This window comes from Bombina bombina, chromosome 8 (genome assembly GCF_027579735.1).
Source record: "Bombina bombina isolate aBomBom1 chromosome 8, aBomBom1.pri, whole genome shotgun sequence".
NCBI lineage: Eukaryota > Metazoa > Chordata > Amphibia > Anura > Bombinatoridae > Bombina > Bombina bombina.
In genome coordinates, this window is record NC_069506.1 from 341458033 (window position 1) to 341483239 (window position 25207).

The window sequence follows — 25207 nt, forward strand, 5'->3', positions numbered from 1 at the left end:
ACCTGACACATCAGACCCCCTGATCCCTCCCAAACAGCTCCCTTCCCTCCCCAACCCCACAATTGTCCCCGCCATCTTAAGTACTGGCAGAAAGTCTGCCAGTACTAAAATAAAAGGTTTTTAAATGTTTTTAATTATTTTTTAGCATATTTACATATGCTGTGGTGTAGCATCCCCCCTTAGCCCCAAACCTCCCTGATCCCCCCCCAAAACAGCTCTCTAACCCTCCCCATCTGCCTTATTGGCGGCCATCTTGGGTACTGGCAGCTGTCTGCTATTATTTCACAGTCAAAAAAGTTTTTTTTTTTTAAATGTACACTACTGTTACACCAGATATGAGTGGTGGAACTGGGCAAGTGGGCACCGTATACGCTGTGAGCCTGACACACACGCTGGCAGGCAGGCAACTGCAATTAGATTACACAGGGAAAAAAAAAAAGCAGACTGATGTTCTAGCCCTAAAAAGGGCTTTTTGGGGTGCTGTCCTTACAGCAGAGATCAGATGAGTCCTTCAGGACTGTAGTGGACACTGAATACACTAGCCTAGCTATCAATTTCCCTATTAAATCAGCAGCAGCTACACTGTCCCTCCTCTCACTAAAAATGCAGCTTCCAAATGAATCTAAATGGATGCTGTCCAGGAGGTGGGAGGGTCTGGGAGGGATGGTCTGCTGCTGATTGGCTGTAATGTGTATTCTGACTGTGAGGTACAGGGTCAAAGTTTACTCAAAGATGACGAATAGGGGGCGGATCGAACATCGCATATGTTCGCCCGCCGAGGCGAACGCGAACATGCTATGTTCGCCGGGAACTATTCGCCGGCGAACAATTCGCGACATCATTATTTGCTAATAAAGCTTATTATCAAAAATGCTGAATTCCTCTCTATTGTTCAGGATTCATCTGTTATCCTGAATAGCTCTTTCTTTTAGTTTTTGAATATTATGGAAATTATGTCACTTAGGTAATATTTACGTCATAATACATTTTTTCATGCAAGAATGGTTTTATATAATTTTTAATACTTTTGTAAACATGTTACCATGAGAAGGATAGTAGAGTACTGTAATCAGAATGGTAATAGATGTTATAAATAAATACAGACAAGTATTTTCATTTTAGAACACAAAAAATAAGTCATAGACACAGACAGAGAATAATGTGTGTTACTGGCAGGGAAAGTGGAAATTTTTTATAAAATATTAATGAAAAAGTCAGGATTTTGGAAAATTCTGAATTTCTACAACACTGGCACAACCTAGAGAATATAGGCAAAGAAAAGATAAACAAAAGATAATTGCAACATTTCTTTTTATTTCACTGTAACCTACACAAATAATTATTATTAAAGCCCTATAATAATGGTATTCACATTATTTTGTCCGTACATGCAAATATTTTACAATTACTAATATTTACTTAAGCCTTGTATTGTCTTTATGAGGGCTTTCAACAGATTCACAAGCTTCTATGACTCTAGCTCAAAGTTTTCATATACAAATGCAAACACGTTGTAATTGGGATCATACTTTTTAATTTCAGTTTAAGTTATCAATAAAAAAAAATGGTGGCACTTACTTGGCATAACTGCAGGAATGAATTCTATCCATTGTCGAATGGTGGAATCTCCCATGAGGTAAATAATTTTCCTGGATAAACAGGTTTTAATCTTAGACAAGGGCTCAAATGAAGAGATATTGCAAAACACAGGATGCCAAAGATTATTGAAGAAATAACCACTTGGGAAAGGCAACGACATCCCAGTCACACATTTGGAGTTGTCTTTTGTATAATTTTCTAAAAAGAGAAATTATTATGTATGAAATATTTAAATAAATGTAAACATATTTATGATTACAGCAATATGACATCACAGATATTTGTAGACATGCACCAATCATTTAAAAAAAAAAAAAAAATGAATCCAACAATGGACGTAGTAATTAAGTAATAATATTTAATTCCATATAACATTTTTGTTTTATATAATATAGTACTTCAGTGCTGCCAGATATTGTTTTTTTGTTAAATAAATTTCTTTGAATATTTAGAATTTAATGAAAAATTACAATAGTATAATATTTTAATGATTGTCGTGTTGTTCCTGGGCAAAATCATGTTGGTCATATTACTGTGACAAATTAATATAATCAGCTTTCAAATGAAACTGCCATTATTCAGATAAAGCATACAGCTAATAAAAAAATACTTCCAATGTATTTATATTTTTCAAATTACCTTGCTTTATATTATTAGTTAAAATTAAGGGCCCGTTCTCGAAAGCTTGTGACTCAGGGTTTAGTAAAAATCTGGACTTGTGCTGCATTGACAAATTTGATTTGGACAAATGATTTGTAAAAAATATCTTGAAAAGATAGTTTTTCAGAATATTTGTTTGGTGCACTATTCGGTATTCATTTAGCTTAAAATATTCAATAAAAATTACATTAATTTTCTTAAAAAAATGTAAAGTTGGAGGGGCCCAGTGCTTTAGATTTTTTTTTAAGGGAGGAATGGGAAGATATACTACGGGAATAAAGGGGGAATTGGAAGGGAGACCCATAATTAATGATTGTGGGGAGAGAGGAGGTAAGGGGCACCATTAAACTACAGAAAAAATAAATAAACTGGGTACTGGGGGATAGTTTTCAGTAAGAGGGGGGAGGGTTAAAGAGCTCTTTAGGGGGGTCATAGTGGTGGGAGGGTTGAGGAGTGTTCACTACACTGTGAGGACAATAAAAGAAGCCCTAAACTGCATACTGGCGGACCTTCTTCCAGTACCTAAGATGACCAGTGGGGGTGAGGGAGGGAAGAGAGCTGTTTGGGAGGGATCAGGGAGTGGGAGGTGTCAGGTAGACGGTAATCTCTACTCTGCATCAAAAATTAACTATACAAATTAACTGATTAACCCCTTCACTACCAGTAATTTCAAGCAGGGTTCATAGATGCAATTAGCGGCGTTCTAATTACCTAAAAACATTGGCAAAGCTATGCATGTCTGCTATTTGTGAACAAAGCTTTTGTAACTATTTTTCATATGACTGCAGTGGTTATATGTAAATAATTTCAGTGAGAAACCCACAAAGTTTGCGGAAAAGTTAACAATTTTATATAATAATATCTGGCAGACAAATAGTGGCATCAAATATGCAAAAATGAGCCTAGATCAATAATTCGGATTGTCTACTTTAAAAATATATATAGTTTTCATAGGTAAATCAAAAACTCAAAACCTCTGTTTCTATTTAGGGACAGATTACGAGTGGCGCACTAACTGTTGTGCGCAAGCGAAAAGGGGAATATCGCGGCTGCTTGCGTGCATCGGGGTTTTCAATTGCATTACAACTTGAAAGTAAATGTGATCGCCTAAGCGCAATTGAAGAGCTTAAAGAGCGTTGGGTTAGCGCTACCTCAGAGCTTACGTTAACTGTTTCGAGAAACAAAAAAGTATCACAAAACACATCAAAAATATATTACAAAGTACAGTTGCAATCATAATAACAATCTAATTAAAAATATTTAAAAATATATTGCACACAAAAGTTATAAGGTCTCAAAGATATGAGGTCTCAGGTGTTAGAAAAAATGGCAGGCAAAGGGCTTTAACATAGAGATACATACATATACATCTCTAAAGATGTGTATACAGTATATATATATATATATATATATATATATATATATATATATATATATATATATCTATATGTGTGTGTGTACATATGTATTTATATATTTTAATGTGTAAATGTGTACATATTTATTTACAGACACATATACACATATAAACACATATATACACACACACACACATATATATATATATATATATATATATATGTGTGTGTATGTGTGTGTGTGTGTGTGTGTGTTGGGGGGGGGGCATTGGAGCCCTTTGCAGTTAAATAGATTAAAGCATGAAGTTTTTAACTATGTATTTACTGTAAATATTGCACATTCCAATGTTCTGCACATAGGGGAATATGTTTAAAGTATTTTTAAATAGATATTCATATATATATATATATATATATATGTATGTATATCTATATATATCCGTACCTATATATATATGTATATCTGTATATATCCATACCTATATATATATATATGTATATCTGTATATATCCATACCTATATATATATGTATGTCTATATATATCCATACCTATATATATATGTATATCTGTATATATCCATACCTATATATATATATATGTATATCTGTATATATCCATACCTATATATATATGTATGTCTGTATATATCCATACCTATATATATATGTATATCTGTATATATCCATACCTATATATATATGTATATCTGTATATATCCATACCTATATATATATGTATGTCTGTATATATCCATACCTATATATATATTCCAAAGTAAGAAAGCACTCAGTGAACTTCTTCAAGTAAAAGATAGCTTTTATTCCAATGTTTAAAATCTCATGACGTTTCAGGCACCAATCCGGTCCCTTTGTCAAATGGTATATTCAGGACAGATATACATATCATTCCCCACACCAAACACTCCTTATATACACATCTACATATCATTAAATTCAGATACTTAGTCCGTTTTGCCGCCGCCATGTGCACCACCGCCTCCCAAGTGTCGCGAAGATGTCATCCTGTGGGGCGGGGTCGACAATGACAGCTGTCAAAACACGGTATAGACATATAGCAATCTTAACTGAGTTTCAACCCATTCATATATAGTGATGTCGCAAATAGTTCGCCGGCGAATAGTTCCCGGCGGACATAGCTTGTTCGCGTTCGCCGCGGCAGGCAAACATATGCGATGTTCGATCCGCCCACTATTCGTCATCATTGAGTAAACTTTGACCCTGTATCTCACAGTCTGCAGACACATTTCAGCCAATCAGCAGCAGACACTCCCTCTCAGACCCTCCCAGCTCCTGGACAGCAGCCATTTTAGATTCATACTGATCCTGCATTCTTAGTGAGAGGAGGGATAGTGTAGCTGCTGCTGATTTAATAGGGAAATCGATATCTAGGCTAGTGTATTCAGTGTCCACTACAGTCCTGAAGGACTCATCTGATCTCTGCTGTAAGGACAGCACCCCAAAAAGCCCTTTTTAGGGCTAGAACATCTTTTTTTTGCCTGTGTAATTTTGACTGTAAAACATCAGTCTGCTAGTGTAATCTAATTGCAGTTGCCTGCCTGCAGTGCCACCACTCATATCTGTTGTAACAGTAGTGTAAATTTTGTAAAAAAAAACTTTTTTGACTGTGAAACATGAGTCTGCTAGTGTAATCTATAAGCAGTTGCCTGCCTGCCAGCATGTGTGCCAGGCCCACTTGCCAACTAGTGCCACCACTCATATTTGTTGTAACAGTAGTGTAAATTTTAAAAAACAAAACTTTTTTGACTGTGAAACATCAGTCTGCTAGTGTAATCTAATTGCAGTTGCCTGCCTGCCTGCCAGCGTGTGTGCCAGACCCACTTGCTAAGTGCCACCACTCATATCTGTTGTAACAGTAGTGTAAATTTTGTAAAAAAAAACTTTTTTGACTGTGAAACATCAGTCTGCTAGTGTAATCTAATTGCAGTTGCCTGCCTGCCTGCCAGCGTGTGTACCAGGCCCACTTGCCAACTAGTGCCACCACTCATATCTGTTGTAACAGTAGTGTAAATTTAAAAAAAAAAAAAACTTTTTTGACTGTGAAACATCAGTCTGCTAGTGTAATCTAATTGCAGTTGCCTGCCTGCCTGCCAGAGTGTATGCCAGGCCCACTTGCCAACTAGTGCCACCACTCATATCTGTTGTAACAGTAGTGTACATTTAAAAAAAAAAACTGTTTTGACTGTGAAACATCAGTCTGCTAGTGTAATCTAATTGCAGTTGCCTGCCTGCCTGCCAGCATGTGTGCCAGGCCCACTCGCCAACTAGTGCCACCACTCATATCTGTTGTAACAGTAGTGTAAATTTAAAAAAAAAAAACTTTATTGACTGTGAAACATCAGTCTGCTAGTGTAATCTAATAGCAGTTGCCTGCCTGCCAGCGTGTGTGCCAGGCCCACTTGCCAACTAGTGCCACCACTCATATCTGTTGTAACAGTACTGTAAATTTTAAAAAACAAAACTTTTTGACTGTGAAACATCAGTCTGCTAGTGTAATCTAATAGCAGTTGCCTGCCTGCCTGCCAGCGTGTGTGCCAGGCCCACTTGCCAACTAGTGCCACCACTCATATCTGTTGTAACAGTAGTGTAAATTTAAAAAAATAAAACTTTTTTGACTGTGAAACATCAGTCTGCTAGTGTAATCTAATAGCAGTTGCCTGCCAGCGTGTGTGCCAGGCCCACTTGCCAACTAGTGCCACCACTCATATCTGTTGTAACCGTAGTGTACATTTAAAAAAAAAAAACTTTTTTGACTGTGAAACATCAGTCTGCTAGTGTAATCTAATTGCAGTTGCCTGCCTGCCAGAATGTGTGCCAGGCCCACTTGCCAACTAGTGCCACCACTCATATCTGTTGTAACAGTAGTGTAAATTAAAAAAAAAAAAAAAAACGTTTATGACTGTGAAACATCAGTCTGCTAGTGTAATCTAATAGCAGTTGCCTGCCTGCCTGCCAGCGTGTGTGCCAGGCCCACTTGCCAACTAGTGCCACCACTCATATCTGTTGTAACAGTAGTGTAAATTTAAAAAAAAAAAAACTTTTTTGACTGTGAAACATCAGTCTGCTAGTGTAATCTAATAGCAGTTGCCTGCCTGCCAGCGTGTGTGCCAGGTCCACTTGCCAACTAGTGCCACCACTCATATCTGTTGTAACAGTAGTGTAAATTTTTTTTAAAAAAACTTTTTTGACTGTGAAATATCAGTCTGCTAGTGTAATCTAATAGCAGTTGACTGCCTGCCAGCGTGTGTGCCAGGCCCACTTGCCAACTAGTGCCACCACTCATATCTGTTGTAACAGTAGTGTAAATTTTTTTTTTTTTAAATGTTTGACTGTGAAACATCAGTCTGCTAGTGTAATCTAATTGCAGTTGCCTGCCTGCCAGCGCGTGTGCCAGGCCCACTTGCTAAGTGCCACAACTCATATCTGTTGTAGCAGTAGTGTAATTTAAAAAAAAAAAAAACTTTTTTGACTTTGAAACATCAGTCTGCTAGTGTAATCTAATAGCAGTTGCCTGCCTGCCAGCGTGTGTGCCAGGCCCACTTGCCAACTAGTGCCACCACTCATATTTGTTGTAACAGTAGTGTAAATTTTGTAAAAAAAAACTTTTTTGACTGTGAAACATCAGTCTGCTAGTGTAATCTAATTGCAGTTGCCTGCCTGCCAGCGTGTGTGCCAGGCCCACTTGCCAACTAGTGCCACCACTCATATCTGTTGTAACAGTAGTGTAAATTTAAAAAAAAAAACTTTTTTGACTGTGAAACATCAGTCTGCTAGTGTAATCGAATTGCAGTTGCCTGCCTGCCAGCATGTGTGCCAGTCCTGCTTGCCAACTAGTGCCACCACTCATATCTGTTGTAACAGTAGTGTAAATTTAAAAAAAAAAACTTTTTTGACTGTGAAACATCAGTCTGCTAGTGTAATCTAATTGCAGTTGCCTGCCTGCCAGCGTGTGTGCCAGGCCCACTTTCCAACTAGTGCCACCAATCATATCTGTTGTAACAGTAGTGTAAATTAAAAAAAAAAAACTTTTTTGACTGTGAAACATCAGTCTGCTAGTGTAATCTAATAGCAGTTGCCTGCCTGCCAGCATGTGTGCCAGGCCCACTTGCCAACTAGTGCCACCACTCATATCTGTTGTAACAGTAGTGTAAAATTTGTAAAAAAAAACTTTTTTGACTGTGAAACATCAGTCTGCTAGTGTAATCTAATAGCAGTTGCCTGCCTGCCAGCGTGTGTGCCAGGCCCACTTGCCAACTAGTGCCACCACTCATATCTGTTGTAACAGTAGTGTAAAAAAAATGTAAACATTTTTTTTGACTGTGAAACATCAGTCTGCTAGTGTAATCTAATAGCAGTTGCCTGCCTGCCAACATGTGTGCCAGGCCCACTTGCCAACTAGTGCCACCACTCATATCTGTTGTAACAGTAGTGTAAATTTTGAAAAAAAAAAACTTTTTTGACTGTGAAACATCAGTCTGCTAGTGTAATCTAATTGCAGTTGCCTGCCTGCCAGCGTGTGTGCCAGGCCCACTTGCCAACTAGTGCCACCACTTATATCTGTTGTAACAGTAGTGTAAATTAAAAAACAACTTTTTTTACTGTGAAACATCAGTCTGCTAGTGTAATCTAATTGCAGTTGTCTGCCTGCCAGCGTGTGTGCCAGGCCCACTTGCCAACTAGTGCCACCACTCATATCTGTTGTAACACTGTGAAACATCAGTCTGCTAGTGTAATCTAATTGTAGTTGCCTGCCTGCCTGCCAGCGTGTGTGCCAGGCCCACTTTCCAACTAGTGCAACCACTCATATCTGTTGTAACAGTAGTGTAAATTTAAAAAAAAAAACTTTTTTGACTGTGAAACATCAGTCTGCTAGTGTAATCTAATTCTAGTTGCCTGCCTGCCATCGTGTGTCCCAGGCTCACTTGCCAACTAGTGCCACCACTCATATCTGTTGTAACAGTAGTGTAAATTGAAGAAAAAAAACTTTTTTGACTGTGAAACATCAGTCTGCTAGTGTAATCTAAATGCAGTTGCCTGCCTGCTACTGTGTGTGCCAGGCCCACTTGCCCAGAGCCACCACTCATATCTGGTGTAACAGTAGTGTAAATAATTAAAAAAAAAAAAACATTTTTGACTGTGAAACATCAGTCTGCTTTTTTGTTTCAGGCTCACAGCGTATACTGTGCCCACTCGTCCAGTGCCACCACTCATATTATCTTGTTTAATAGTAGTGTAAGTGTACATTTTAAAAATAAAAAAACTATTTTGACTTTAAAACATCAGTCTGCTTTTTTGTGTCAGGCTCACAGCGTATACTATGCCCACTTGCCCAGTGCCACAACTCATATTATCTTGTTTAATAGTAGTGCACTGTCAGTGTACATTTAAAAAAAAAAAAAAAAAAAATTGACTGTGAAACATCAGTCTGTTTTTTTGTGTCAGGCTCACAGCGTATACTGTGCCCACTCACAGTAGCTTGCATGCATAGTAGCACTAATCAAAAAAAAATGACAGGCAGAGGCAGGTCAACCCGCAGGGGCCGTCGTGGTCGTGGTGCTGTGATTCCCTTTGGCCATAGAATAATGCCCAGTGTTAGGCCACGTACCATGAACACGAAAAGTTCTGATGAAATAGTTGACTTTATAACACAGGACACCCGATCTTCTACAGCTTCCGCTCGTAACCTTGACGCACCATCCTCCTCCTCTAGCTTAGCTTCGGACACCTCTCAACTTACCACTCGCCCGCCTGCCGCCACCACCGACACTAGCACCACAGCCGCCTCACTTGATCTGTCAGAGGAGTTATGTACACCTCAGTGTGAAGAAATGAGTGATGCGCAACCATCATTGACAGAGGATGTAGATAACTGTGATATGTCTCAGTCAGGCAGCATTACAGACATGGACGACGCACGGTGTGATGATGATGATGATGTTGTACCCGCCGTTGCTTCCGTTGTTGAGTTGTCAGATACAAGAGAAGGGGTTGATGATGACGATGTGTCCGTGGATGTCACGTGGGCACCCGGTAGAAGAGAAGAAGAACAGGGGGAAAGTTCAGATGGGGAGACAGAGAGGAGCAGGAGAAGGAGACGAGTTGGAAGCATGGGGAGGTCGTTGCAAGGAGCTAGTGGCACAGTCAGACAGCATGCATCGGCACCCGGGGTCAGCCAGACAGCACGCCAATCAACGCATGCTGTTGCCACCACCAGAATGCCGTCATTGCAGAGCTCAGCAGTGTGGCATTTTTTTATGTGTCTGCCTCTGACAACAGCAAGGCCATTTGCAACCTGTGCCAAAAGAAACTGAGTCGTGGGAAGTCCAACACCCACCTAGGTACAACTGCTTTGCGAAGGCACATGATCTCACATCACAAACGCCTATGGGATGAACACATGAGGACAAGCAGCACACAAACTCAAAGCCGCCATCCTCCCCCTGGTCCAGCATCTTCAGCCACGTCAACCACTGCTCTGCTCCTTGCCCCCTCTCAACCATCCGCCAATCCGTCTCTCTTCCGGAGCAGTTCCTGCTCATCTGCCCACAGTCAGGTGTCTGTCAAGGACATGTTTGAGCTAAGAAGCCAATGTCACCAAGTCACCCCCTTGCCCGGCGTCTGACAGCTGGCTTGTCTGAACTCTTAGCCCGCCAGCTTTTACCATACAAGCTGGTGGAGTCTGAGGCGTTCAAAAAATTTGTAGCTATTGGGACACCGCAGTGGAAGGTACCCGGCTGAAATTTCTTTGCACAAAAGGCAATCCCCAACCTGTATTCAATTGTGTGAAAGGAAGTAATGGCATGTCTGGCACACAGTGTTGGGGCAAGGGTCAATCTGACCACTGATAGCTGGTCTGCAAAGCATGGTCAGGGCAGGTATATCACCTACACTGCGCATTGGGTAAATCTGCTGACGGCTGCCAAGCATGGAATGCCTGGCTCTGCAGAGGAGTTGGTGACACTGCCATGACTTGCAGGCAGGCCTGCTGCCACCTCCTCTACTCCTCCTACTCCATCCTCTTCCATAACCTCCTCGGCTGAGTCCTCTTCTGCTGCTGCGTCTTGCTCCACATCAACGGCACCCCCCCCCAGCTCCCCAGGTACTATTCCACATCCCGGATACGGCAGTGTCACGCAGTCTTGGGGTTGACTTGCCTGAAAGCAGAGAGTCACACCGCAGCAGCACTCCTGTCCGCCCTGAACGCACAGGTAGATCAGTGGCTGACTCCGCACCAACTGGAGATCGGCAAAGTGGTTTCTGACAACGGAAGTAATTTGGTGGCGGCATTGAAATTGAGCAAGTTGACACATGTGCCGTGCATGGCACATGTGTGTAATCTGATTGTACAACGCTTTGTGCATAAGTACCCAGGCTTACAGGACGTCCTGAAGCAGGCCAGGAAGGTGTGTGGCCATTTCAGACGTTCCTACACGGCCATGGCGCACTTGTCAGATATCCAGCAGTGAAACAACCTGCCAGTGAGGCGCTTGATTTGCGACAGCCCGACACCTTGGAATTCAACACTCCTAATGTTCGACCGCCTGCTCCAACAAGAAAAAGCCGTTACCGAGTATTTGTATGACCGGGGTGCTAGGACAGCCTCTGGGGAGCTGGGAATTTTTTTGCCACGTTACTGGACGCTCATGCGCAATGTCTGTAGGCTCATGCATCCTTTTGAGGAGGTGAAAAACCTAGTCAGTCGCACCGAAGGCACCATCAGCGACATCATACCATTTGTTTTCTTCCTGGAGCGTGCCCTGCGAAGAGTGCTGGATCAGGCTGTAGATGAGCGTGAAGAGGAAGAGTTGTGGTCACCATCACCACCAGAAACAGCCTTATCAGCATCGCTTGCTGGACCAGCGGCAACGCAGGAAGAGGATTGTGAGGAAGAGGAGTCAGAGGAGGAATGTGGCTTTGAGGAGGAGGAGGAAGACCAAGCACAACAAGCATCCAAGGGTGCTCGTTGTCACCTATCTGGTACCCGTGGTGTTGTACGTGGCTGGGGGGAAGAAGATACCTGCAGTGAGATCAGTGAGGATGAGGAACGGGACATGAGTAGCTCGGCATCCAACCTTGTGCAAATGGGGTCTTTCATGCTGTCGTGCCTGTTGAGGTACACTCGTATAAAAAAGCTGAAGGAGAACGAACTGTACTGGGTGTCCACGCTACTAGACCCCCGGTATAAGCATAAAGTGCTTGAAATGTTACCGAATTCCCGCAAGTCAGAAAGGATGGAGCAGTTAAAAAATAAATTAAAAAGTATGCTTTACACAGCATATAAGGGTGATGTCACAGCACAATGGGAATCTAACAGGGGAAGAGGTGAAAGTAATACTCCTCCTCCCACGACCATGCCGGCAAGGACAGGACGCTTTACAGACGTGTTGTTGATGGAGGACATGTGGACCTTTTTAACTCCTATGCATCGCCACAGCCCTTCGGGGTCCAGCCTCAGAGAACGACTCAACCGACAGGTAGCAGACTACCTTGCCTTAACTGCAGATCTCGACACTCTGAGGAGCGATGAACCCCTTGACTACTGGGTGTGCAGGCTTGACCTGTGGCCTGAGCTATCCCTATTTGCCATAAAACTTCTGGCCTGCCCCGCTTCAAGTGTCCTGTCGGAAAGGACCTTCAGTGCAGCAGGAGGTATTGTCACTGAGAAGCAAAGTTGCCTAGGTCAAAAAAGTCTCGAATACCTCACCTTTATTAAGATGAATGAGGGATGGATCCCGAAGGGACTGACATTGGGCGATACATTCGAGTAAAAAAGGCCTGATGAGATGAGCTGCCTTGGGCTAAAAATGGTCCACACGCTGCTGTTTGTTATCTCCGAATGCAGGATGACTTGCGTGACTTATCCGCCACCAACTAGGGTTTCAAGCCGCCATGTTTTAGGGCACATTCTGCCAGGGAAACAAACATCAATTTTTCTGGCCGCTGCTACAGCAGCGTTTGCAACAATACCTTATTTTTTAGGCATGTGTACATGCCAAATTTTTCTGGCCTCTGGTGCTGCACTGTGGCTTCAAAAATCAAACAAAAAAAAGGCACATAACAGGGATTAAACTGATAGGAATAGTACTACTTAACACACCACTCCTATCTGGTGGCACATTAGATTGCACGCGCAGTGCCCCAAATTTGAAGTAGGAGGACCGACAAAGCATCTTTTTCCATCTCCCGGTTCCTAAAATCCATGCCATATACACGTCCCCTGATAGGGGATGTAACAGGGATTAAATTGATAAGAATAGTACTACTTAACACACCACTCATATCTGTTGTCACAGTAGCTTGCACGCATAGTACCACTAATTTAAAAAAAAAATGACAGGGAGAGGCAGGCCACCCCGCAGGGGCCGTCGTGGTCGTGGTGCTGTGATTCCCTTTGTCCCTAGAATAATGCCCAGTGTTCAGAGGCCACGTACCCTGAACTAAAAAACTTCGGAGCACATAGTTGACTGGCTAACACAGGACACCCAATCTTCTACAGCTTCCGCTCGGAACCTTGACGCGGTGTCTGTCAAGGTGTCTGTCAGGACATGTTTGAGCGAAAGAAGCCAATGTCACAAACTTACCCCCTTGCCCGGCGTCTGACAGCTGGCTTGTCTGAACTCTTAGCCCGCCAGCTTTTACCATACAAGCTGGTGGAGTCTGAGGCGTTCCAAAAATTTGTAGCTATTGGGACACCGCAGTGGAAGGTACACAGCCAAACTTTCATAAATCAATGCCATATACACGTCCCCTGATGGGGGACGTAACAGGGATTAAACTGATAAGAATAGTACTACTTAACACACCACTCATATCTGGTGGCACAGTAGATTGCACGCGCAGTGCCCCAAATTCAGAGCCTCGGGCCCCGCAACTGCCTCTGGGAACCTTACCATGGGTCACAGACCGCCTGTCTTGTAATTCTCTGTCTGGGAAATGATCTATCTATCAAATCTATCTATTTATCTATCAAATCTATCTATCTATCTATCTATCGTATCTATCATCAAATGTATCTATTGCATCTATTGATCTATCTATCTAATCTATGTATCTATCTATCTATCTCGTGGCCGGACCGACCAAGCATCTTTTTCCATCTCCCGGTTCCTAAAATCATCTCCGGGTTCCTAAAATCGATGCCATACTTGTACTCGATTGTGCAAAAGGAAGTAATGGCATATGGGGTCTTTCATGCTGTAGTGCCTGTTGAGGGACCCTCATATAAAATGGCTGAAGGAGAACGACCTGTACTGGGTGTCCAAGCATCTTTTTCCATCTCCCGGTTCCTAAAATCAGCTCTGGGTTCCTAAAATCGATGCCATACCTGTACTCGATTGTGCAAAAGGAAGTAATGGCATATGGGATCTTTCATGCTGTCGTGCCTGTTGAGGGACCCTCGTATAAAAAGGACGAAGAAGAACAACCTGTACTGGGTGTCCAAGCATCTTTTTCCATCTCCCGGTTCCTAAAATCATCTCCAGGTTCCTAAAATCGATGCCATACCTGTACTCGATTGTGCAAAAGAAGTAATGGCATATGGGGTCTTTCATGCTGTCGTGCCTGTTGAGGGACCCTCGTATAAAAAGGCTGAAGGAGAACGACCTGTACTGGGTGTCCAAGCATCTATTTCCATCTCCCGGTTCCTAAAATCATCTCCGGGTTCCTAAAATCGATGCCATACCTGTACTCGATTGTGCAAAAGGAAGTAATGGCATATGGGGTCTTTCATGCTGTCGTGCCTGTTGAGGGACCTTCGTATAAAAAGGCTGAAGGAGAATGACCTGTACTGGGTGTCCAAGCATCTTTTTCCATCTCCCGGTTCCTAAAATCATCTCCTGGTTCCTAAAATCGATGCCATACCTGTACTCGATTGTGCAAAAAGAAGTAATGGCATATGGGGTCTTTCATGCTGTCGTGCCTGTTGAGGGACCCTCATATTAAAAAGGCTGAAGGAGAATGACCTGTACTGGGTGTCCAAGCATCTTTTTCCATCTCCCGGTTCCTAAAATCATCTCCGGGTTCCTAAAATCGATGCCATGCCTGTACTCGATTGTGCAAAAGGAAGTAATGGCATATGGGGTCTTTCATGCTGTCGTGCCTGTTGAGGGACCCTCATATAAAAAGGCTGAAGGAGAACGACCTGTACTGGGTGTCCAAGCATCTTTTTCCATCTCCCGGTTCCTAAAATCATCTCTGGGTTCCTAAAATCGATGCCATATACACGTCCCCTGATAGGGGACGTAACAGGGATTAAACTGATAAGAATAGTACTAGTTAACACACCACTCCTATCTGGTGGCACAGTAGATTGCACGCGGTGCTCTGACAAAATGCAGAAGGACATTTGGCAGACGGACATTTGGCCGACAGGCAGAAAGCTAAAGAATGTTCTGATTTCGGCCGAGGGCAGATACACAGAGTGCTCTGTTCTAATCAGTGCCTCGGGCGCCAAAACTGCCTCTGGGAACCTTACCATGGGTCTCAGACCGCCGTCTTGTAATTCTCTGTCTGGGAAATTATCTATCTATCAAATCTATCTATTTATCTATCAAATCTATCTATCGTATCTATCATCAAATGTATCTATTGCTTCTATTGATCTATCTATCTAATCTATGTATCTATCTATCTATCTATCTCGTGGCCGGACCGACCAAGCATCTTTTTTCCATCTCCCGGTTCCTAAAATCATCTCCGGTTCCTAAAATCGATGCCATATAAAGGTCCCCTGATAGGGGACGTAACAGGGATTAAACTGATAAGAATAGTACTAGTTAACACACCACTCCTATCTGGTGGCACATTAGATTGCAAGCGCAGTGCCCCAAATTGGAAGTAGGAGGACCGACCAAGCATCTCATCTCTGTGTGATTCCTGTTCTTGTAGGACAGTTAATGGGTCAGTCATGTTGCACAGCTCCTCAATGTGACAAATCTTCCTGGTTAGCTCGTCGTTCTCTTTTTCCCAGCTGCTGGATCAGATCAGAGATTGTGAATAAAACCTGCTCCTGCTGCCGCGTGATCTCACTCAGGACTCGCTTCTCTAGGTCTTCCAGCTGTTTCCTGATGTCCCTAATCAGGGCAGTCAGTCTCTCTGTTACACCAGCTGCTTTCTCTTGCACCCCTCTCCTGTGCTTCTGCAGACTCTGGACTCTTTTCTCAGTCTCCTCTCTCTTTGTGGTCAGTTTCTGCAGAACATTTCTCAGTTTCTTTTTCTTCTTCTCAGAAGCCTCATTCAGCAGCTCGACCTGGTGTCCCCTGTGCTCTCCGGCCAGGGAGCAGGACACACAGATACAGGCAGCATCCTCAGTGCAGTAATATAATAGGAGCATCTTGTGGGTGGAGCATTTTCTGTTACCCCAGGAAGTGATTGCACGCGCAGTGACATCAGTGAGGACAAGGAACGGGACATGGCTAGCTTGATATCCAACCTTGTGCAAATGGGGAGTTTGCGGTTGTTTGCGGTGCGTTAAATGGGGAGTTTGGTCTGTCACTGTGAAGCAGGCGTAACCCATACACTACCTGAACGATACAACATCATACCTGATGTTTTAAAGCAGGTTATTCCAAACAATTTAGGAATTTTAGGAGATTTATGCCCTTTATGGATTAAAAACAGACTCTGCATCAACTATGTAATTTTCCATGGGAGTTTTGCCATGGATCCCCCTCCGGCATGCCACAGCCCAGGTGTTAGTCCCCTTGAAACAACTTTTCCATCACTTTTGTGGCCAGAAAGAGTCCCTGTGGGTTTTAAAATTCGCCTGCCTATTGAAGTCAATGGCGGTTCGCCTGGTTCGCCCGTTCGCAAACTTTTGCGGAAGTTCGCGTTCGCTGTTCGCAAACGCAAAATTTTAGGTTCGCGACATCACTATGCATATAGCGGATACTGTACATCAATATGCAATCTAACATCTGTAAGTATAGAAGTTGGCTAAGACAAAAAACACTTTGTCTCCCTCCTCAAGAGAGCCTTAATTAATACATTTTTTTTGTCTTAGCCCACTTCTATACTTACAGATGTTAGATTGCATAATGATGTGCAGTATCGCTATATGGATGGGTTGAACTGCAGTTAAGATCGTAATATGTCTATGCCGTGATTTGACAACTGAAATTATTGGCCCCGCCCCCCATGTGGGATTCACGGAATCAAGGATGACGTCATGGCGACACTGGGGAGGTGGTGGTGCACACGGCGGCAGCAAAACTGGCTAAGTATCTGTATTTAATGATTTGTAGATGTGTATATAAGCAGTGTTTGGTGTGGGGAATGATATGTATATCTGTCCTGAATATACCACTTGACAAAGGGACTGGGCTGGTGCCTAAAACGTCATGAGATTTTAAACATTGGAATAAAAGCTATCTTTTTCTTTCTTACCTTGGAAAATATATATATATATATATAATATATATATATATATATATATATATATATATATATATATATATATTAGTAAAATAGAAGGCACTCACAGGGTGTTAACAATCAGAATCAATTTATTGACTAATAGTCAATAAATAGATTCTGATTGTTAAGACCTTGTAAGTGCCTTCCGTTTTTCTAGCTTATATTACCTTTGAAGTGCACCTAGGGCATTATAGGATTTTGCCTTTTTCTACTTACCAGGATTGCTTTTACCCCCTTGGATAATATAATATATATATAAGTCCAATTCCAGGTGCACTCCCTATAACTTATTTAGCAACGGCCAGGGTGCTGCGTACAAAACATACAAATATCCTTTAATGCTCTTCAGAAGAAAAAACGCTGCACTCACCGGTCTTGAGAATGATACATTTGTCAAAGTCTGCAAATGTTTCCTCAACATTTGCAGACTTTGACACTACCCATTGAAAAAGGTACCAGCTTGGTACCGAAACGTCTGAGGGTTTTCATGTGACTATGAACTGATGAGATTTTGAATAAAATGTATCATTCTCAAGACCGGTGAGTGCAGTTTTTTCTTTCTTCTGAAGAGGATTAAAGGATATTTGTATATTTATATATATATATATATATATATATATATATATATATATATATATATATATATATATATATATATATATATATATATATAATTATATATAGGTATAAATATATACATATACAGTATATATACAGTATATAGGAATATCTATTTAAAAATACTTAAAACACACACACACACACACACACACACACTGAGTGCTTTCTTACTTTGGAATATTGTACTATTTTTTTAGCACCTTGGCAATCGTAACCTATGAGGAGTGCATACTTTACTGAAGATAAATATATATATATATATATACAGTGGGGCAAAAAAGTATTTAGTCAGCCACCAATTGTGCAAGTTCTCCCACTTAAGAAGATGAGAGAGGCCTGTAATTTTCATCATAGGTATACCTCAACTATGAGAGACAAAATGTGGAAACAAATCCAGACAATCACATTGTCTGATTTGGAAAGAATTTATTTGGTGGAAAAAAGGTATTTGGTCACCTACAAACAAGCAAGATTTCTGGCTCTCACCGACCTGTATCTTCTTCTTTAAGAGGCTCCTCTGTCCTCCACTCATTACCTGTATTAATGGCACCTGTTTGAACTTGTTATCAGTATAAAATACACCTGTCCACAACCTCAAACAGTCACACTCCAAACTCCACTATGGTGAAGACCAAAGAGCTGTCGAAGGACACCAGAAACAAAATTGTAGACCTGCACCAGGCTGGGAAGACTAAATCTGCAATAGGCAAGCAGCTTGGTGTGAAGAAATCAACTGTGGGAGCAATAATTAGAAAATGGAAGACATACAAGACCACCGATAATCTCCCTCAATCTGGGGCTCCACGCAAGATATCACCCCATGGGGTCAAAATCAGGGCCGGACTGGGACCAAAAAGAGGCCCGGCATTTTAGGGCAAAGAGCCCCCCCCCTCGGCTCACCATTTCTTATTTAAAGGGACAGTTTAGTCAAAATTAAACTTTCATGATTCGGATAGGGCATTTCACTTTAAAAAACTTTTCCAATTTACATTTATCATCAAATTTGCTTTGTTCTCTAAGTGTTCTTTGTTGAAAGTTAAACATAGATAGGGTCATATGCTAAGGTCTAAGGCCTTGAAGGCCACCTCTTCTCTGGATGCATTTGACAGTTTTCACAGCTAGAGGATGTTAGTTCATGTGTGTCATATAGCTAACTTTGCACTCATGCCCGTGGAGTTACGTATGAAAGGGCACTGATTGGCTAAAATGCAAGTCTGTTAAAATAACTGAAATAAGGGGACAGTCTGCAGAGGCTTAGATACAAGTTAATCACAGAGGTAAAAAGTATATTAATATAACTGTGTTGGTTATGCAAAACTGGGGAATGGGTAATAAAGGGATTATCTATCTTTTTAAACAACAAAAATTCTGGAGTAGAATTGTTATTGTTTAAAAATTGCCAGCAGCCTCTTATTTATTAGGGACTCTAATGATTATTATCCTACATAAAATGAGAAATAAACAAAGTACAAAAACACAAATACATACAAATTGCCCAGAGAAGATAAAATAAAAGCCCCAGCTTCACAGAGATTCAAATATCTGTATATGACAAACTATGTATAGGTAACAATGTTAACACACCTTTATGTAGACACTGAAATCAACCTCTTGGCATCATAGATAAGCTTTATGGAAAATATTAGGATAGTTACTCAAAAAGGATGAACGTCAAAGGGATTAATATAAAGTATAGTAGCTTATAGTCCCCCAAACATCGATCTTCCTTACCCCCCCCTCCCCCAGAGGGCAAGTCCTACCGGAGAATGTATAGTGTTAGGGAACTTAGGGGCATACTTGAACATTACTAATCAGGGGCTTAGGTGTTAAGGCACCCTGTGAGGGCTACTCTTGTGGCTGACGGGGTTTACAGGGGGGTGCTGAGGCTGATTGGGGTTACATGGGGGACCCAGGGGCTAATGAGGGTTACAGTGTGGGGGTGCTGAGGCTGATTGGGGTTACAAGGGGGACCCTGGGGCAAATGGGGATTACAGGGTGGGGGTGCTGAAGATGCTGGTTATAGGGGGGCGCTGAGGCTGATGATGGTTACGGGGGGGCCCTGGGGCTGATGGTGGTTACAGGGGGGGCAGGGGCTGATGGTGGTTAAAGGGGGGAGGCTGGGGCTGATGGTAGTTACAGGGGGGAGGCTGGGGCTGATGGTGGTTACAGGGGGGAGGCTGGGGCTGATGGTGGTTACAGGGGGGAGGCTGGGGCTTATGGTGGTTACAGGGGGGGTGCTGAGGCTGATGGTTACAGAGGGGGGCCCTGGGGCTGATGGTGGTTACAGGGGGGGCCCTAGGGCTGATGGTGGCTACAGGGGGGTGCTGAGGCTGATTGGGGTTACAGGGAGTGGTGCTGAGGCTGCTTGGGGTTACAAGTAGAACCCTGGGGCTAATGGGGATTACAGGGTGGGGGTGCTAAGGCTGATGGTTACAGAGGGGGGGGGGCTGGGGATGATGATGTTTACAGGGGGGGGCAGGGGCTGATGGTGGTTACAAGGGGGGTCCTGGGGCTGATGAGGTTTACAGCCTCAGCATCCCTCCTGTAAACACCATCAGCCCCAGCCCCCCCCCCCTGTAAACCCCATCAGCCCCAGGGCCCCCTGTAGATCCCATCAGCCCCAGGGCCCACCTGTAAATCCCATCAGCCCCAGGACCCCCCTGTAAATCCCATCAGCCCCAGGGCCCCCTGTAAATCGCATCAGCCCCAGGGCCCCCTGTAAATCGCATCAGCCCCAGGGCCCCCTGTAAATCGCAACAGCCCCAGGGCCCCCCTGTAACTACCATCAGCCCCAGGGCCCCCCTGTAAATTCCATCAGCCCCCCCCGTAACTTCCATCAGCCCCAGAGCCCCCCCTTTAACTCACCTCAGCCCCAGGGTCCCCCTGTAACTTCCATCAGCCCCAGCCCCCCCCCGTAACTTCCATCAGCCCCAGAGCCCCCCCTGTAACTCCCATCAACCCCCCAGGGCCCCACCTGTAGCTCCCATCAGCCCCAGAGCCCCCCCCCCCCCCTGTATCTCCAATCAGCCTCATCAGTGTCATCACCCCCCTTTTACCTGTAAACCCCATCAGAACCAGGGCACCCCATCATGTAACTACCATAAGCCCCAGGGCCCCCTCCTTTAACTACCATCAGATCCAGGGTCCCCCTATAACTACCATCAGCCCCAAGGCCATTTTGTATATGAATGAGAAAATGTTCTCTCAGTCCCTCTCTCTCTGAGACCAGACCTGCCTCCTACCTGCCCTGCAGCTGCTGCTGGCCAGTCATTATAGTGGCGCTGCTCACTAGCCCCCCGGCCTCACGGAATGCAATTGCCCATGGTCTGGAGTCTAGAGAATGGGATGGAGGCTGCCTAATCCTATGTATGGATGTGGATGATGGAGCCACTCAGGGGACCCACCCGGCCCGGCGGCAGCATGTTTCCGGCCGGCTCCAGCCACTGACACACGACACCCACATGGACCCTGCACGCGGCATGAGTGTAGTGCAGCCGCATGCAGGGCATGTCACTCGCAGTGCGCGCTCAGCCTCAGAGCTCAGACCCAGGCCGGAAGTAGTGTGCCTGTGCAGCGGCGGCCAATAAATTATTGGGATTCTGTATCAGTATGACTGAGGAATGATGGAATTGGATTCTTTGCTGCAGACTGCAGACAGACAGAAATAGTAGTATATACAATAAAGTTTATTAAACACGGAGTTAACATATATTAAATATATATTTAACATTTTGAAAAAATAAAATTCAGTTTAAAAAAAAATGTGTATGCCGTGTGAGGTTGCAGCCCAACTTCACCGCGGCCTACCGGGCAAATGCTCGGTATGCCCTATGGCCAGTCCGGGCCTGGTCAAAATGATCACAAGAACGGTGAGCAAACATCCCAGAACCACACGGGGGACCTAGTGAATGACCTGCAGAGAGCTGGGACCAACGTAACAAAGGCTACCATCAGTAACACACTACGCCGCCAGGGACTCAGATCCTGCAGGGCCAGGCGTGTCCCCCTGCTTAAGCTAGTACATGTCCGGGCCCATCTGAAGTATGCTAGAGAGCATTTGGATGATCCAGAAGCGGATTGGGAGAATGTCATATGGTCAGATGAAACCAGAGTAGAACTGTTTGGTAGAAACACAACTCATCGTGTTTGGAGGAGAGAGAATGCTGAGTTGCAACCAAAGAACACCATACCTACTGTGAAGCATGGGGGTGGCAACATCATGCTTTGGGGCTGTTTCTCTGCAAAGGGAACAGGACAACTGATCCGTGTACATGAAAGAATGAATGGGGCCATGTATCGTGAGATTTTGAGTGCAAACCTCCTTCCATCAGCAAGGGCATGGAAGATGAAATGTGGTTTTGTTTTTCAACATGACAATGATCCCAAACACACCGCAACAAAGGAGTGGCTTCGTAAGAAGCATTTCAAGGTCCTGGAGTGGCCTAGCCAGTCTCCAGATCTCAACCCCATAGAAAACCTTTGGAGGGAGTTGAAAGTCCGTGTTGCCCAGCAACAGCCCCAAAACATCACTGCTCTAGAGGAGATTTGCAGGCAGGAATGGGCCAACATACCGCCAGCAACAGTGTGTGACAAGCTTCTGAAGACTTACAGAAAACGTTTGACCTCTGTAATTGCCAACAAAGGATATATAACAAAGTATTGAGATGAACTTTTGATATTGACCAAATACTTATTTTCCACCATAATTTCAAATAAATTATTTCCAAATCAGACAATGTGATTGTCTGGATTTGTTTCCACATTTTGTCTCTCATAGTTGAGGTATACCTATGATGAAATTTACAGGCCTCTCTCATCTTCTTAAGTGGGAAAACTTGCACAATTGGTGGCTAGTGATGACGCAAATAGTTCGCCGGCGAATAATTCCCGGCAAACATAGCATGTTCGCGTTCGCCGCGAAGGGCGAACATATGCGATGTTCGGTCCGCCCCCTATTCGTCATCATTGAGTAAACTTTGACCCTGTACCTCACAGTCAGCAGACACATTCCAGCCAATCAGCAGCAGACCCTCCCTCCCAGACCCTCCCACCTCCTGGACAGCATCAATTTTAGATTCATTTGGAAGCTGCATTCTTAGTGAGAGGAGGGACAGTGTAGCTGCTGCTGATTTAATAGGGAAATCGATAGCTAGGCTAGTGTATTCAGTGTCCACTACAGTCCTGAAGGACTCATCTGATCTCTGCTGTAAGGACAGCACCCCAAAAAGCCCTTTTTAGGGCTAGAACATCAGTCTGCTTTTTTTTTTTTCCTGTGTAATCTAATTGCAGTTGCCTGCCTGCCAGCGTGTGTGTCAGGCTCACAGCGTATACGGTGCCCACTTGCCCAGTGCCACCACTCATATCTGGTGTAACAGTAGTGTACATTTAAAAAAAAAAAACACTTTTTTGACTGTGAAATAATAGCAGTCAGTTTCCTTCACACGTGTGCGTTTCAGTGCCTGCCAGGGCAAAGTGTCACCCCAGTGCAACTCATATCTGGTGTAACAGTAGTGTACATTAACCCCTTAATGACCACAGCACTTTTCCATTTTCTGTCCGTTTGGGACCAGGACTATTTTTACATTTCTGCGGTGTTTGTGTTTAGCTGTAATTTTCCTCTTACTCGTTTACTGTACCCACACATATTATATACCGTTTTTCTTGCCATTAAATTGACTTTCTAAAGATATCATTATTTTCATCATATCCTATAATTTACTATAAAAAAATTTATAAAATATGAGGAAAAAATGGAAAAAACCCACACTTTTTTTAACTTTGACCCCCAAAATCTGTTACTCATCTACAACCACCAAAAAACACCCATGCTAAATAGTTTCTAAATTTTGTCCTGAGTTTAGAAATACCCAATGTTTACATGTTCTTTGCTTTTTTTGCAAGTTATAGGGCCATAAATACAAGTTGCACTTTGCTATTTCCAAACCATTTTTTTTTTCAAAATTAGCGCTAGTTACATTGGAACACTGATATCTGTCAGGAATCCCTGAATAGCCATTGACATGTATATATTTTTTTTTAGAAGACATCCAAAAATATTGATCTAGGCCCATTTTGGTATATTTCATGCCACCATTTCACCACCAAATGCGATCAAATAAAAAAAATTGTTCACTTTTTTACAAATTTTTTCACAAACTTTAGGTTTCTCACTGAAATTATTTACAAATAGCTTGTGCAATTATGGCACAAATGGTTGTACATTTTTCTCTGGGATCCCCTTTGTTCATAAATAGCAGACATATATGGCTTTGACGTTGCTTTTTGATAATTAGAAGGCCGCTAAATGCCACTGCGCACCACACGTGTATTATGTCCAGCAGTGAAGGGGTTAATTAGGGAGCATGTAGGGAGCTTTTTGGGGTAATTTTAGCTTAAGTGTAGTGTAGTAGACAACACCAAGTATTGATCTAGGCCCATCTTGGTATATTTCATGCCACCATTTCACCGCCAAATGCGATCAAATAAAAAAAAACTTTAAATTTTTCCAAATTTTAGGTTTCTCACTGAAATCATTTACAAACATTTTGTGCAATTATGGCAAAAATGGTTGTAAATGCTTCTCTGGGATCCCATTTTTTCAGAAATAGCAGACATATATGGCTTTGGCATTGCTTTTTGGTAATTAGAAGGCCGCTAAATGCCGCTGCGCACCACACGTGTATTATGCTCAGCAGTGCAGGGGTTAATTAGGGAGCTTGTAGGGAGCTTGTAGGGTTAATTTTAGCTTTAGTGTAGTGTAGTAGACAACCCCAAGTATTGATCTAGGCCCATTTTGGTATATTTCATGCCACCATTTCACCGCCAAATGCGATCAAATTAAAAAAAATAGTCAACTTTTTCACAAACTTTAGGTTTCTCACTGAAATTATTTACAAACAGCTTGTGCAATTATTGCACAAATGGTTGTAAATGCTTCTCTGGGATCCCCTTTGTTCAGAAATAGCAGACATATATGGCTTTGGCGTTGCTTTTTGGTAGTTAGAAGGCCACTAAATGCAACTGTGCACAACACATGAATTATGCCCAGCAGTGAAGGGGTTAATTAGGTAGCTTGTAGGGAGCTTGCAGGGTTAATTTTAGCTTTAGTGTAGAGATCAGCTTCCCACCTGACACATCAGACCCCCTGATCCCTCCCAAAGAGCTCTCTTCCCTCCCCCACCCCACAATTGTCCCCTCCATCTTAAGTACTGGCAGAAAGTCTGCCAGTACTAAAATAAAAGGTATCTTTATATATATATATATATATATATATATATATATATATATATATATATATATATATATATATTTAGCATATTTACATATGCTGTTGTGTAGGATCCCCCCCTTAGCCCCCAACCTCCCTGATCCCCCCCAAAACAGCTTCCTATGTTTTTTTTTTATTTATTTTTTTCATTTTTCTGTAGTGTAGCTCCCCCCCCCAAGACCAATCCCCCACCCGCTCCCAGATCACTTAGATTTCCAAGTACTAAATATTTTGCACCCCTTTCTCCC

The 25207-nt window shown here is 42.9% G+C and overlaps 1 protein-coding gene across 1 annotated transcript in view; it reads right to left on the bottom strand.

Annotated features, from left to right (window-relative positions):
* The window catches only part of LOC128639050 (NXPE family member 1-like), an 88712-nt gene that overhangs the window by 16220 nt on the left and 47285 nt on the right, over positions 1-25207 (bottom strand). The window contains exon 3 of the mRNA XM_053691191.1: positions 1579-1797. Coding sequence (XP_053547166.1) covers positions 1579-1797 — 219 coding nt within the window. The remainder of the gene's footprint in view (positions 1-1578; positions 1798-25207) is intronic.